Source organism: Leptonotus elevatus, chromosome 11, assembly GCF_054856555.1.
Source record: "Leptonotus elevatus isolate MCC_2025b chromosome 11, RoL_Lele_1.0, whole genome shotgun sequence".
In the NCBI taxonomy this organism is placed as follows: domain Eukaryota; kingdom Metazoa; phylum Chordata; class Actinopteri; order Syngnathiformes; family Syngnathidae; genus Leptonotus; species Leptonotus elevatus.
The window spans coordinates 10,254,143-10,267,070 of record NC_141249.1 but is presented as its reverse complement, the minus strand read 5'-3'; the positions used below and the strand labels follow the sequence as shown (position 1 = coordinate 10,267,070).

Genomic DNA, 12,928 nt, shown 5'->3' with positions numbered 1-12,928 from the left:
CTGTGTGTCCTCTCCGCCTTACCGTCCAATCAGCTCGTAGCGAGGGTCAGCAGTCGTCCAGGTGGCTGCCCGCCTGATGGATGATGGGAACAGGCGGGGCTGAGCGGGCCGTGATAAGGGGGCTATCTTGACAGGGGCTTCCTCTGCGGCCCTGAGCCTGGTCATCGCTTGTTGACAGAGAGAGATGGATGTGCCGCTTGCTTGACGGATGGATGAGGGGGAGATGGACGTGCGCAACAAGACACCGCCTGTCTTGATGTCTTATCAAGTCGCCTCCTCACCTCTGCACCTTTTTTCACCATTTGGGGATATTTTGTTGAAATGAAATGACAACGATAGATCCGATTTTTTTTCCTCCAGTATTGACTTGAAAAAAATCCAATACATTTATTTGTCTAGAGTGAAGTAACTGAATGTGCTAAATTCAGTTTTTTGGCAGCCAAATATGGCCGACCTTCTGCTCATGACCGACCCAGATCGTGTAATAGCATTCTTACCGATGAAATGTGCATGGAGAGCTTCTCCCAATCTTATCAGTACAACCGTATGCCGTACATACACGGAGGCATTTTCACCAAAGACAAAAAATAACATAAAATCGCCGTGGAGAAATCTTTGTATTCAAATTAGGCGGCCTTATCAAGTGGTAACGTAAAATGGCCGCCAGTGGTAAGCGGCATTGTTAGTATATTCTTGAAACTCGTCTTCTTTTGAAATAAATGTTTCTCGTGCTGTCAGCTGCTGGAGTTTTAATGAGTGTGCGTTTCTGGTCATTTAAAAACTGAGTTTCATGTTGGATGAAACAAACTATTATCTCCCCCGTGCGCCATTTTGAATGTTATGAAGAGTGGCGTCATGAAGAATACGTCACAGCAAATAAACAAATTTGAATGCACGGTTCGTTTTGAACCGGGCCGAGCAGCGGTTCTTTCTTTCAAGCACTTTGTTAAGTTTCGGTTTTGTAGGGGTTGGATTTTGTTTATTATGTTTGTTGTTTTTGTCTGCGGTTGGTGTTTGTTAAGTGTTCCTGATTTCTCCCCTTGTCTCGTTATGTCTGATCACGTCCACCTGTGTTTCTTCCCTTCCCAGTGTGTCTGACCAATTGGTGCCCTCACCCTATTGTGTTCCCCAGGTGTGTCTCATTAGTGCTGGTGTATTTAGTCTGTTGTGTTTGTCCAGTCTGGGTCGGTCCATTGTCGTTTCCAAGTTTGGTCGTTTCTCCCATGTAGTTCATCATCATGCCACTTGAGTTTGCTTCGATTTAGGACTTTGTTGTTTTTTGTAGGCACGTTGTGCACCACCTTGTTTTTGTTTAATTACTAAAACCCTTTTGTTTTGGACTTTACCTCGGCCTCCTCGCTCTGCCCACCCCCCCATCCCACACACACACTTGGGTCCAAAACCACAGCCAACCGTGACACACTTGGCCATAGCGATTAGTTTAGGATCAGGAATATACAGTTGAGCCTCCCCGTCGCCAACGAATCATTCTGCAGTTCTGCGCTAACTCTGTACTACCATGAACTTCTCCCTGCCTAAGAAAAAGACGTATGGTATGGGGATGGTGCTTTGCTCAAGGGCACCTTGACAGTAGCCAAGAAGGAGAATATCGTCTTTCCAAACAATTAGTTGACATTTTTACATCTTTTCCACAGAAAATCAAGTTCTTACAGATGAGTTATTGACCCAATCATGCACTCTAAAAACAGTTGGGTCAAAAAGTAACCCAATTAGGGTTCAAAAATGGACCGATCCACTTTATGGGTACATTTGACTCAACTTTCTGGGTTTCATATAAAATGACCCAAGTAAAGGATCTGACCAATATTTATGAGTTGTTTTACATAAAAGACACATTTCTTGACTCAAAGTTGGGTCAAATTGACCCTAGTAGAGGATTGGTCCATTTTTGACCCAACTGTTTTTAGAGTGTGTGAGCTTCAAAATCAGGGGCCATTTGGTGGTAGGGGTTGTACAGAAAAAAAAAAGTTAGGAATGTCCTAATTTTTCAAAGAAAAGCATTGCATTTGTTCATGAATCTAACATTGGGCTATTAAGAATATTCCAAAATTGTTAAATACATCATCTGTACAAACTGTCAATTCTTTTCATGGATCTTGAGATGTTCCAAAGAGGCCTAGTGGCGTTCAGCTGCTTTGATGACTAAAGGTGGACTGACCATCTGGTCGTTTTTCCGGGGTTAGTGCTGCATGGCTGATGCTGCCATCATGCTTTAGTGAATATGAGGAATTGCACTGAACACCAGGAGTGTGATCAATCTGATCAATTGGGGCATCCCTACCACTAATTCCAGCTAATTGGAACTTTTCACACATTTCTCCCGAGTAGAATGGCTTCCCTAATGAGAACGTCTGATTTCACTCTCTGCGGCCAGCAGCGGGATTCCGGCCCGCTTGACCCGATAGGTCCCCGCTGGTCAGCGCTGATCCGGACAAAAGGTCCACTGAATAGCTGCTCATCCCCTGGTCTCAGCGGGAGACCGAGGTCTTCTGAGTTCCAGACCTGACCCTGCGGGAGGCAAGCGGGCCAGGGTCAGGTCCCCGAGTCAACAACCCCGGACCGGCCTGACCAGCGGCTTTTACTCGTCTGACCTCGTTCGGACCTCGTTCGGGCCTCCAGCGGTGAGTCAGGGGGTCAGTCTCCCGGAGGGTCATTGTAACGGCTGCTGACCAATCACAAAAGAGCCTGTGCGGAGTCCTGCGGCGACCATGAAAGCAAAGGCAGAGCAGCACCCCTGCCGCTGCGCTCTAATTTGGCAGGATGCTGCTACGTCAGCGGCGGACGCCGCGCCAACAATGGCCGTGCGCCGGTAAACAATAATGTTTGTGCAAGCTCTCTTTCTTGGGGCCAATCGAGCACTCACAAAGCCCATCTGGCATCAATAAGATGTCCTCGGATTCCATTCAGCACATCACTCTACATTTTGACTGCCTTTTTTTAGCCTAGCGCCTCGCTGGATGCTAGCTGTTGGCTAGCACTTCCAAAAAGACGCATGCTATCGATCGGAAGAATTGTGGGAATCAGGTGGGAATTATGTACGGTACAATTTCAAGCTGACAACACACGGGCGATGTTGTGAAAGATATTGACGACAAAATTGGTGGCATTATTATTATTATTATTATTACAGCACTTTACAGTAATTTCTAGAAACGAATACAGTAGTTGGTTATTTACTAAGGTGCTGTTCCCTGTCATGTTTACAGTGCAGTGCAACTTTCATACCTGAATCTGAATCAGATTTATTGGCCATGTAAAAACACACAACGAAAGTCCAAGAAACACAAAAATAACACATAACAGTGAACGGGAAGCCTGTCAGTTCCCTAATTAGCGCCCCAAGCTTCTTAGATGAACAACAACAACAATATGAGGAAGGAGGGGAATTACAAGGCGCAATATGTGCTTCTTTAAAGGAGAGCACAGAGTAGACATGGAAAAAAAAAACTCCAGATTTGGACACCCTAAAAGCCATGCATGTTCGATTGGAAGCTAACCGCCTTGTTAGTGCAAAATATACCCCTCAAAAGATGAAAAGAAACTTAAAATAAAACACTTGAACCCTAGAACGGTTTCAACGTTTTCTATGTGGAATTTTGTTTTCCTTGTTGTAAATTACAGAGATGTAGTAGCTACTAGCTAGCATGACTTGTTCACAGTTTAGAGGTTCTGGGTTCAAATCTCAGCTTGGCTTTTTGGTTTCCATGTCTCTTTGTGTTGCATGGCCTTTCTTTGTGTATGCTAGTTTAACGTGTATTAGATGTGAATGGCTGTTTGTATATAAAAAGTGTACACACCCCTTTTTACCAACCGCCACCGTTTGTAATGCCTCTGATTAACCGTAAATAAAGTCCGGATGTTCTAGTAGGCTTTTCTGGCAGAAGCCTGAGGTATCACAAAAACCTGTCATTTGAACACGGGTGTGTAGACTTTTACCATCCATTGTGTGTGCCAGGTGGGTTAGGGGGCTCCAGCTCACCTGCTCTTATGAGGGCATAAATGGCTGTTCCTCCTTGTTTACTCTTTGTTTTGTTGACTGCATAAATCAAACACACATCATTAGGTCAAGCCATCAATAGCACAATTTGCTTACATGCTCACTTCCTCCAGTTAGCTTTCCAAGGCCCACTTGTGGAAAGTTCCTCATTCAAGCCTGATTGAGGCCCATATGAGTCACGCTTGATATGAAGGAGAGCAGGGAGAAAGTTTGGAACAAGATGTCCCTGAGAGTATTTTGTCGTGAATAGTCAGGAGGGTCATGAATGAGAGTGAGAGCGTGAGAGAGCAGGAAGTGAGCACAGCAAGAAGCCAGCGCTCTCTGGCGCGACGTGTCTTCCCTCCATCTGGGCCAGGAAGCCGGATTGTTAGTGAGCTGCACGCGTGATCTGCAGCCCAGCGTGCTCGCATCTGCGGGAAGGGGGAGGCGAGCAGGAAGTGGTCAGGCGGGGGCTGTGACCTCTGGGTAATGAGCAGGAACCCTCCGGTGGATTGGGGTTACCCGCCAGCATGTTGTCTTAACGTGTACACACGCATGTGTCGAGGATCAAAGATGAGGGATGATTCGTTGCAGTGATGCCGCGTGTTGGTGCACCTGGTGCTTTTGGTGCTGCACTTGTAACTTGAAGGGGCCAGCGTCGCTCATGTAAATGACTGGTTCATCATGTGACCTGGCAAAGTTATTTGTAGCCATTTTGACATCAAATTACAGACCAAACCATTATACTTAACTACAACTAAAATTGATCAAACATTTTTGTTAACGTAATAAAATAATAAAGAAAATGATTTTTATCATCAGCTATGATTATATCGAAAATGTCCTATTCTCGTCTTTGTCAATTATTTACTCATTCACTCCCAAAAACTTATTTATACGTTTTTATGCTAGAGCATACAGAAAAGGCTTTGATGCAGCTTCTGACCTGAAGAGGTCACTTCAAGCAGTGATAGTTATTACCAAAAACGGCCAGCAGGTGGCAGCAGAGTATAAGAGATCAGCCAGGGCCATCTTGCATTCAGCTCTTTTTGCAAGTGTTTTCAACAGGTTTGTGAATAATGATGAAACTTAGCTATATTCTAATTTTAATTGCAGCACAACAGAAACGGATACAAATATACTTTTTTTTCTGATGAAAGAAGAGACTCTAATCTTTCTTTTTGTAGGTTCCATGTTTTTATAGCAATAGAACACAATATTCTGTGGGCTTCAGTGAAAATGGCTGGGTGTGAATGAGTTAAGGACATTTTTTCCAGACCGATATATATATTAGTCAACGTTTGAGTAGTCACCAAAACCGATACCACTAGTACTTGTTATACAAAAAAAAGACCTATATAGCATTTTTAATGACATTTTTCTATTCTTCTAATTTCAAGTCCCTGCTCGTAAAATGGCCACAAGAGGGCAGCTGACTTATATTATCTATGAGCTATTGGGGTTCATTTTAAATGTATATATTTTAGTTGCTGTATTGCTGTACATTCATAGAGAAAGTTTACTTTATTAAACAATGCTTAGTAAACTTTTTTTTTTAATTATCTTGCAATCAACAAATACTCCATATATTAAAAAAATGAATTTAACTAATAGAAACTAAACTAAAACGAACCATAAAAAAACCTAAAAAACATTAAGCCGCTTCTAAAATCTAATTAAAACTAACAACATTTCCAAAACAAACGTCAAAACAAAAACAAACTACTGTACAATGAAAAACCCACAATGTCACACTTGGTCTTCCAAGTGTCCATCTACGAACCTCTCTGCGCTGAATTGAAAGGAAATGAGCTGGGAGCCGCTTCAATTGGCCGGGAGGCGACTGCATTCCCTCCCCCATTGGCGCGCAATGACGCTAGTCTAGCAAAACACCAAAAGAAAGCTCTGGGCACGAAAATAGGGCCCTTACAGTCTTCAGTTAACCTAACATACGCACACACAGTACTGTGCTGGCAGTGGCAGAGCTTATATAAGCAGTGTGCCAGTGAGAGGGCAAGAGGCATGGGAAGAAAGCATTTTTGCCAAAGTCAGATTTGGCTACACAAACTGGCATGCGCAGGCAGACACACATTTCAGTTCACTGTCCCCATGCTTGTGTGTGCGAGAAAGAGAGAGGATTGGCGAGTCACCCAGACTGTTTTGTATGTTAATTTGTATGTGGGGAGAGAGAGAAAGAGAGACAGAGAGAGACAGACAGACAGACAGAGAGAGAGATAGAAAGATAAAGAGAGACAGACAGAGAGAGAGAGAAAGAGAGACAGACAGACAGAGACATAGAGAGAGAGAGAAAGAGGGAGTGCGAGAGAGACAGAGAGACAGACATAGACAGAGAGATGAAGAGAGATGGAGAGAGAGAGAGGCGAAGAGAGAGAGGCGCAGAGAGAGAAAGAGACAGACAGAGAAAGAGAGAGAGACAGAGAGACAGACAGAGACAGAAACACAGAGAGAGAGAGAGAAAGAGAGAGAGAGACAGACAGAAACACAGAGAGAGAGAGAGACGGAGAAAGAGAGAGAGAGAAAGAGACAGAGAGGGACAGACAGAGACAGAAACACAGAGAGAGAGAGCCAGAGAGAGACGAAGAGAGACGAAGGAGAGACAGAGAGATGGAGAGAGAGAGAGACGGAGAAAGAGAGAGCGAGAGAGAAAGAGACAGACGGAGAAAGAGAGAGAGAAAGAGAGAGAGGGACAGACAGAGACAGAAACACAGGGAGACAGAGAGACGAAGAGAGACAGAGACGAAGGAGAGACGGAGAAAGAGAGAGAGAGAGGAGGGGGTTGAATAAAGACAGATAGAAAGAGAGAAAGAAGGGCAGAGAGAGAGAAAAAGAGGATGTGACAGACAGAGCGAAAGAGGGGTGTAGAGAGCGGGGAGAGAGCAAACAGTGAGAGGTAGAGAGAGGGATTGGGTGAAAAAGGGTTGAGAGAGAGAGAGAGAGAGAGAAACCAGTCACTGTGTCAAACAGTCGACTAATAAGCACTAATTCAGGAGGCCTGTCCTGGAGGGATGAGCTGTGTGAGAGAGAGAGAGTGGGAGAGTGAAAGAGAAGGAGGGAGGAAGAGACTTCCGCAAGTCGTCCTGGGAGGCGTTCAGGTCCCACGCAGGTAGCCAGGCAAGCGTCGCCAAGTTGTCCTTTGTGACACAAGGGCCATTCAACAGGAACAGGATGCAGACTGCGGGATGTCCCAGACCCCTCGGCGCTGCCATTCTAGTGCGTGTGCGTGTGTGCGCACGTCTGGCCCACTGTTGACTTTTGGGGAAAAAGATTGACGAGGGGAGAACTTGGCTCGTCTTGAACGCGGTCCTCGTCTCTTGTCAAAGGTCTGACAGTGAATGAAGGCCTTGCCCACAAACTCAATTAGCCAGCAAGCACGTTTAAAAGAGGTGTCTGTCTTTTCTGACAAAAAGAAGCCCCCTGCTTTATTAGACATACGGCGCTGGTGAATGTATGGCAAACATATCTCTTTGTTAGCGGTGAGACGGCGGCAGACAGTTAAGAGGACGTCTGAAGCAGTCGCACACAGACGCCGGGCAACTTGTGAGAAAGGACCAGATAATGTGACACGCAACCAAACGATGAATGATGCATAGAACACTTTGGAGTTTCAGTGTCGTGAAGAGGGATGAGGTTCTTTGTGGGTGATGTCAAATCTCAGGATCATCAATATGCATGCATTTGGTATTTGTTTAAGTTTAAGATTTAGATGATCTTTCGAGCAAAGGATGGTCTCCAGTTATACTCTTGAAAATGTCTTTGTCCCATAATTCCCGTAACACTTAAGAGTTTGAAATTCATCCATTTTTAACATACCAAATTTGTGACATAATTTCCACTTGAAAAGACTACACAATGTACGATGCTCAAGTCATAATAGGACTTCTTTTCCTTTTTTTTCTTTTTTTTTTTTCTTTTCCTATTGCTAAAGTTTGTACATTCTCTCTTGTTATTCTGACACAAATGTTTCCTTGAGTAATATGTAATACATATTATTGCCTTTGTAGAGCAAATGAGCATTAGCATATTCGTTACCATTTAACCACCAAATCCAAGTCAATTTGAATGAGCTACTAATTGTACTTTTGCTGAAAAAGTCCAAAGAAATGGCAAATCAAATTTGATTATAATGATAAATGGAGTCCCTTTTTATAGTGCCACGTGTTGTCCAAAGCGCTTTACAAGCTTCAAATGCACTTTTTTTTTTAAAAACATATTGTAGTGTAGATATGCGGCTAACGTGCTAACACATGCCGCGGCACCCTACAGAAAGGTTGTCAATTTTAGTTTAAAATAACTTATTTTATCCTCCAGGATCCTTTGCCATACACTGGCCAACGGCGAAACCAAGGATGTTTTTTTTTGTTTTTTTTCGCTTTTAGTAACCTTTTAAAACCATCAATGTCTGTCGTAGCAGCTAGCAAGCGCTAAGCTAACCCATGTGAGGGTTTGTCTCCCCGGTCAGTGTTGCTCTGAGATGACATATATGCCAAAGATCATACAACTAATATGTTGTTTAAATTTGGCTTTGCCAAGTGCGCAAATTATTTTCGATTTCTCCACCAAATGTCAAGCAAATAAAACGGATAATAAAACTCTACCTATAGTCCGTGTTTGTCCATATTCATGCCAGTGACTCTCTGTTTGGCTACACACAGGAGCAGAGGTTCGAGGTAAATAAAACCTGGCATTAGTTTTAACCGGTGGTACTTGGAGAGTGAAGTACTTTTTTTACACTCCAAGTTTCAAGCTCAGCTCAGTTTTGAGAGCTGCTATGAATCAATTGAGAGATGATTCACAATGTCATTAAGTGATGAAAGAATCGATTTGCCTTGCAATCCGTGTGACGGGAGGCAGTGTGTTCGTCGTCATGACAACAGGGATGAAAACAAGCACTTCCTCCGCAAATGCGGGCCCCATACATGCGGTCGGCGGCCGAAGCCCACTCAACAATAGCTTTTAATGTCATAGCTCAGCGACTGCTCTTTGTGCAGAGGCGGGCACGCCGCAAGCCGCACAAAAAGTCCAAAGCAAAATGGATTAGAATATGAGTGAAAAGATGACTGAATCAAAGGCAGTGGATTGGAGGAGATTAGCTCAAGGGATTATGGGAGAAAATGACTCGCTAATTACTTTTTGTTAGGCCAAGCGATGAGATTTCACTTGGTATTGGAGGTAAAACCGTACACAGGATCAACTTTTATTGGTGCAATTGTAGTTAAATCAACATTTGTAATTAATTAATTAATTAATTGTAGAGAGGAAAATGTGTTTTTATGGCTGAATATATTTCTCTACATCGTTGCTGATCCCATTGTAACCAACACGACCAAGCTTTCAATGCGTTTGTGTATGTACATGATACTGATTCCCCCCAACTCTCTCTTCTCAAGTCCTTCCTGTCGTCTGTGCAAAGAAAAGCAAACTTCTGAAGTATTTTACAAGGAAAAACAACAACAGTGAGCCACTCCAACCTCCGATTTGACTTTGTGATGTGTGCTCTTTCAGAGATTTGGCCAAAAAAGTGGAGTGGGGAAGCTTAGAAGGAGCTTGTGTGGCGTTTGCTCTCCTGTCCGGCTCTCCAATTAGCCTCCAAAAGAGGAGAGAAGAGGAGACAAAGGAGCAGAAAGAGGAGCAGGGAAAGCCAAAAAGTAAAACAAAAACACAACAATCAACAAGACCTCCCGCCATCCTTGTGGGGGAGGACGCGCACACACACACACACACACACACAAGCAAACCCTGTGGTGTTTTAGGAGCTGAGGCCGTCACTGTGGAAACCAGGAGCTTGTTTGGTTCTCCTCCCTCCACTCCTTGTGTTATTTCTCATTGCCCGCTGGCCTCCCCACTCCCGACCCCCTCCATTCACGCCCTCCCTTCTTCCTGGGCTAAAACAAAGCAGCAGTCTGAAAGGACTCTGAGGTAGGTAAATGTATTCAGTGACACCGGCCGGATGATTCCATTCTGCGCTGGCTCTGTAACATTTGTTTCAGGCCTTGTCTGAGGGCAGGGACAGCGTGTTGGGTCTTTTGTCCCCCGCGCCCTCCGCACAGCCCTCCAGTTAATGGCCGCCTTGTCCCGGGCCGCTGGACCAGAAACCTGCAGCCTTGCGGGACCAGACGACATGGTGACACGGGAAGTCGGTGAAAGAGGCGAAGATGACGAGGAGGAGGGGGCCGCACGGAAGACGAAGAAGAGGTTTCCACGTGTTATATATCTTGTCTTCTTCAGTTTCGTTCAGCTTAAGATGGTTGGCCTGTTAAGCAATAGCAAAGCCATAGTAGCATCAAGTGGTACATGTAACTGGCAAATGCAGTTCAATTCGGTATGTGGTACCGTTCTATATGAACTGAAAGCCAAAACGTGTCAATTGTTTAGTATTTCAGGTTGCTTTAGTGGTATGTAAATGGTTTTCTGTCTCGACGTACTTCACAGTGTACGCTACCTTTTGCCTCAAGTCTTCTGGGATGATAGTATAGAAAACGGATGTATGCAGAAAGGCCTTTTTGTGTGTGTCCTGAATTCATTCACGTACTGCTGTGATCACTATTTTTCATTTAATCGTTTTATATTTTGGGGATAGAAACGTTTTTCAAAGAAATATGTACTTACGTACGTAAGTAGGACGTTTCTACCGCATTAATGTTATAAGCTAGTACCAGTAGCCAATGATTGCACTCAAGTAAGCTTGCTGTTACTTTAGAATAATTTGACTCAAGCAAAAGCAAAAATAAAAAAAGTATTTGTCTGAATCAGAGCATGAATTGACAAAAATACCTAAATAGGGTAAAGGCTAAATAGTTAGCTAAGCTAGCTAGCAAGATAGATAGATGGATGGATGGATGGATGGATGGATGGATGGATGGATGGATGGATGGATGGATGGATGGATGGATGGATAGATAGATAGATGGATGGATGGATGGATGGATAGATAGATAGATAGATAGATAGATAGATAGATAGATAGATAGATAGATAGATAGATAGATAGATAGATAGATAGATAGATAGATAGATAGATAGATAGATAGACATAAAATTGATACAGCACAGTAAAATGTACAAACATTCAGAACATAAACCACAAAAAGTGCTAGTAATGCAGAAGAGGAAAAATGTGTTACAATCTAAAGATCAAACTTCCCCAAAAGGAAGGGCCTTATTCCTATTTCAATACATTATGGGGGGGGAAAATCCATTGTAAATCCGTCCGCATCCCACAATGAACTATGTGAGACTTTAGAAATTACAGTGTGTATAATACGTCCCACTTCCACAAGTAGACATTCTTTGTTCTCCTATGTCACTCCTCTCTTCTATAAGCGTTGAGTCGCCTGAGTGGCCAGGTGCCGGTGGAGAGGCTGAACTCGATGTCTGGTGGAAGGCGGGGGGTAATCGGAAGGCAGGCGCCCTGCTGCTATCTGTCAGGAGAGGCCCCCGCCGACGTTTAGAAACGAGGGTTCCCCCCACTCTTTCACTACTGGCTGCTCAAGAGAAAAAGCATCTTCTTCACTTGTGTTACTTTGTGAGCACCTCTCTCGCCGCGAGAGGAGTGGCTATTGGCACTGAGAAGCGCACCGCACTTGACTCTGCTAATCTCCAAAGCTCAGTTTGATCTACCACCTCTGCGGAGTTGTTGCGACCGGCCACCGAAACAATCAAGTCATTTTAACAGAATACAGCAGCGTTGAGGCTTTAATGAACGCATCGTAAAAAATTGGCATTTTTTATACTGCTTATTTATTTTGAGTCGTCGATTTTACTCCATGTTTCCATACTGCCTGACTTTTTGGTGATATGTGCCACATGCGATATAGAAAAGACTATTATTTTAAAATAATAGCTTTACCCCTCACTCATACTTTGAACTCGTTTGAAGTTACTAAAATGGGTCGACACAGTCAATTCTTGACTTTACTTGGACAAGGATTAACAGTACAAACAACCAATGAATCGAACGGGATAGAAAGAAATCAGGAAACTTTGGCCCCGTTCACATGAAAGCCAGTTTCAATGTATCCTCACAAGTTTCGTACCGTTTAGGCCGTTCGTCAACACGATGGCGTGGTTTCGGAGCTTGAAACCGATCACTTTTGAAACCGGGCTCCAGAGTGGAAGGATTTCAGAACTGGACACCATTTGCAGGATACTCCTCCAGCGATGACGTAATGGTCGCAGCTCGATGACGATGAATAATATTGTACTTGTGGAGGATGAATTAAGCAGCAAAATCCACCTGTTTCTATCCATTTCTGGTGGCGGCCATTTTGCCACTTGCTTTCAACTGAAAATGCTCATTGAGCATCTGTGATGTCATTTTCAGTTGACAGAAAGTGTAAAGAAAGAATAATATATAAAATGACATCAAAATTGGTCATTGAGCATCTGTGATGTCACTTTCAGTTGTCAGAAAGTGGCAAAATGGCTGCCACCAGAAATGGATAGAAACAGGTGGATTTTGCTGCTGAATTCATATTCCACAACTACAATGGGGCCATTTTGCAACTTGCTGTCAACGGAAAATGACATCAAAATTGCTCATTCATCATCGGTGATGTAATTTTCAGTTGTCAGAAAGTGGCAAAATGGAGAGGATAAAAACGGCTAACTCTAATTCCACAAACGCTAGCATGTTTATATTAGTGGACTAGGGGCACATACAACATATTATTGAAAAAAATGTGTTGGATTGACTTCCTCTGTCTTTCTATTATTAATCTGGGTTTCCAGGATGTCAGTAAACCACCTGCCGGCTGTGTGTGTATGCATGTGTGTGTTTCTAGTACCCCCAAACTCAAATCCACCCAGCTTCTCTCTCAGTGTTCCTGCAACAAAATCTGCTCTTGTATCGGGGGCCGCCACTACAAACTGTGTATGAGAGGATTAGGGGCTCCTTGACCGCTCCTTCAAATG

General features: G+C 43.7%; 1 protein-coding gene across 1 annotated transcript in view; it reads left to right on the top strand.

Annotated features, from left to right (window-relative positions):
* Positions 1 to 10,672, top strand: part of LOC147165766 (uncharacterized) — a 37,762-nt gene extending 27,090 nt beyond the window's left edge. Inside the window, exons 5-7 of the mRNA XM_086089920.1 lie at positions 9,521 to 9,663; positions 9,769 to 9,934; positions 10,006 to 10,672. Coding sequence (XP_085946046.1) covers positions 9,521 to 9,663; positions 9,769 to 9,934; positions 10,006 to 10,159 — 463 coding nt within the window. The 3' untranslated portion in view covers positions 10,160 to 10,672. The remainder of the gene's footprint in view (positions 1 to 9,520; positions 9,664 to 9,768; positions 9,935 to 10,005) is intronic.
* Positions 10,673 to 12,928: the final 2,256 nt, after the last annotated feature.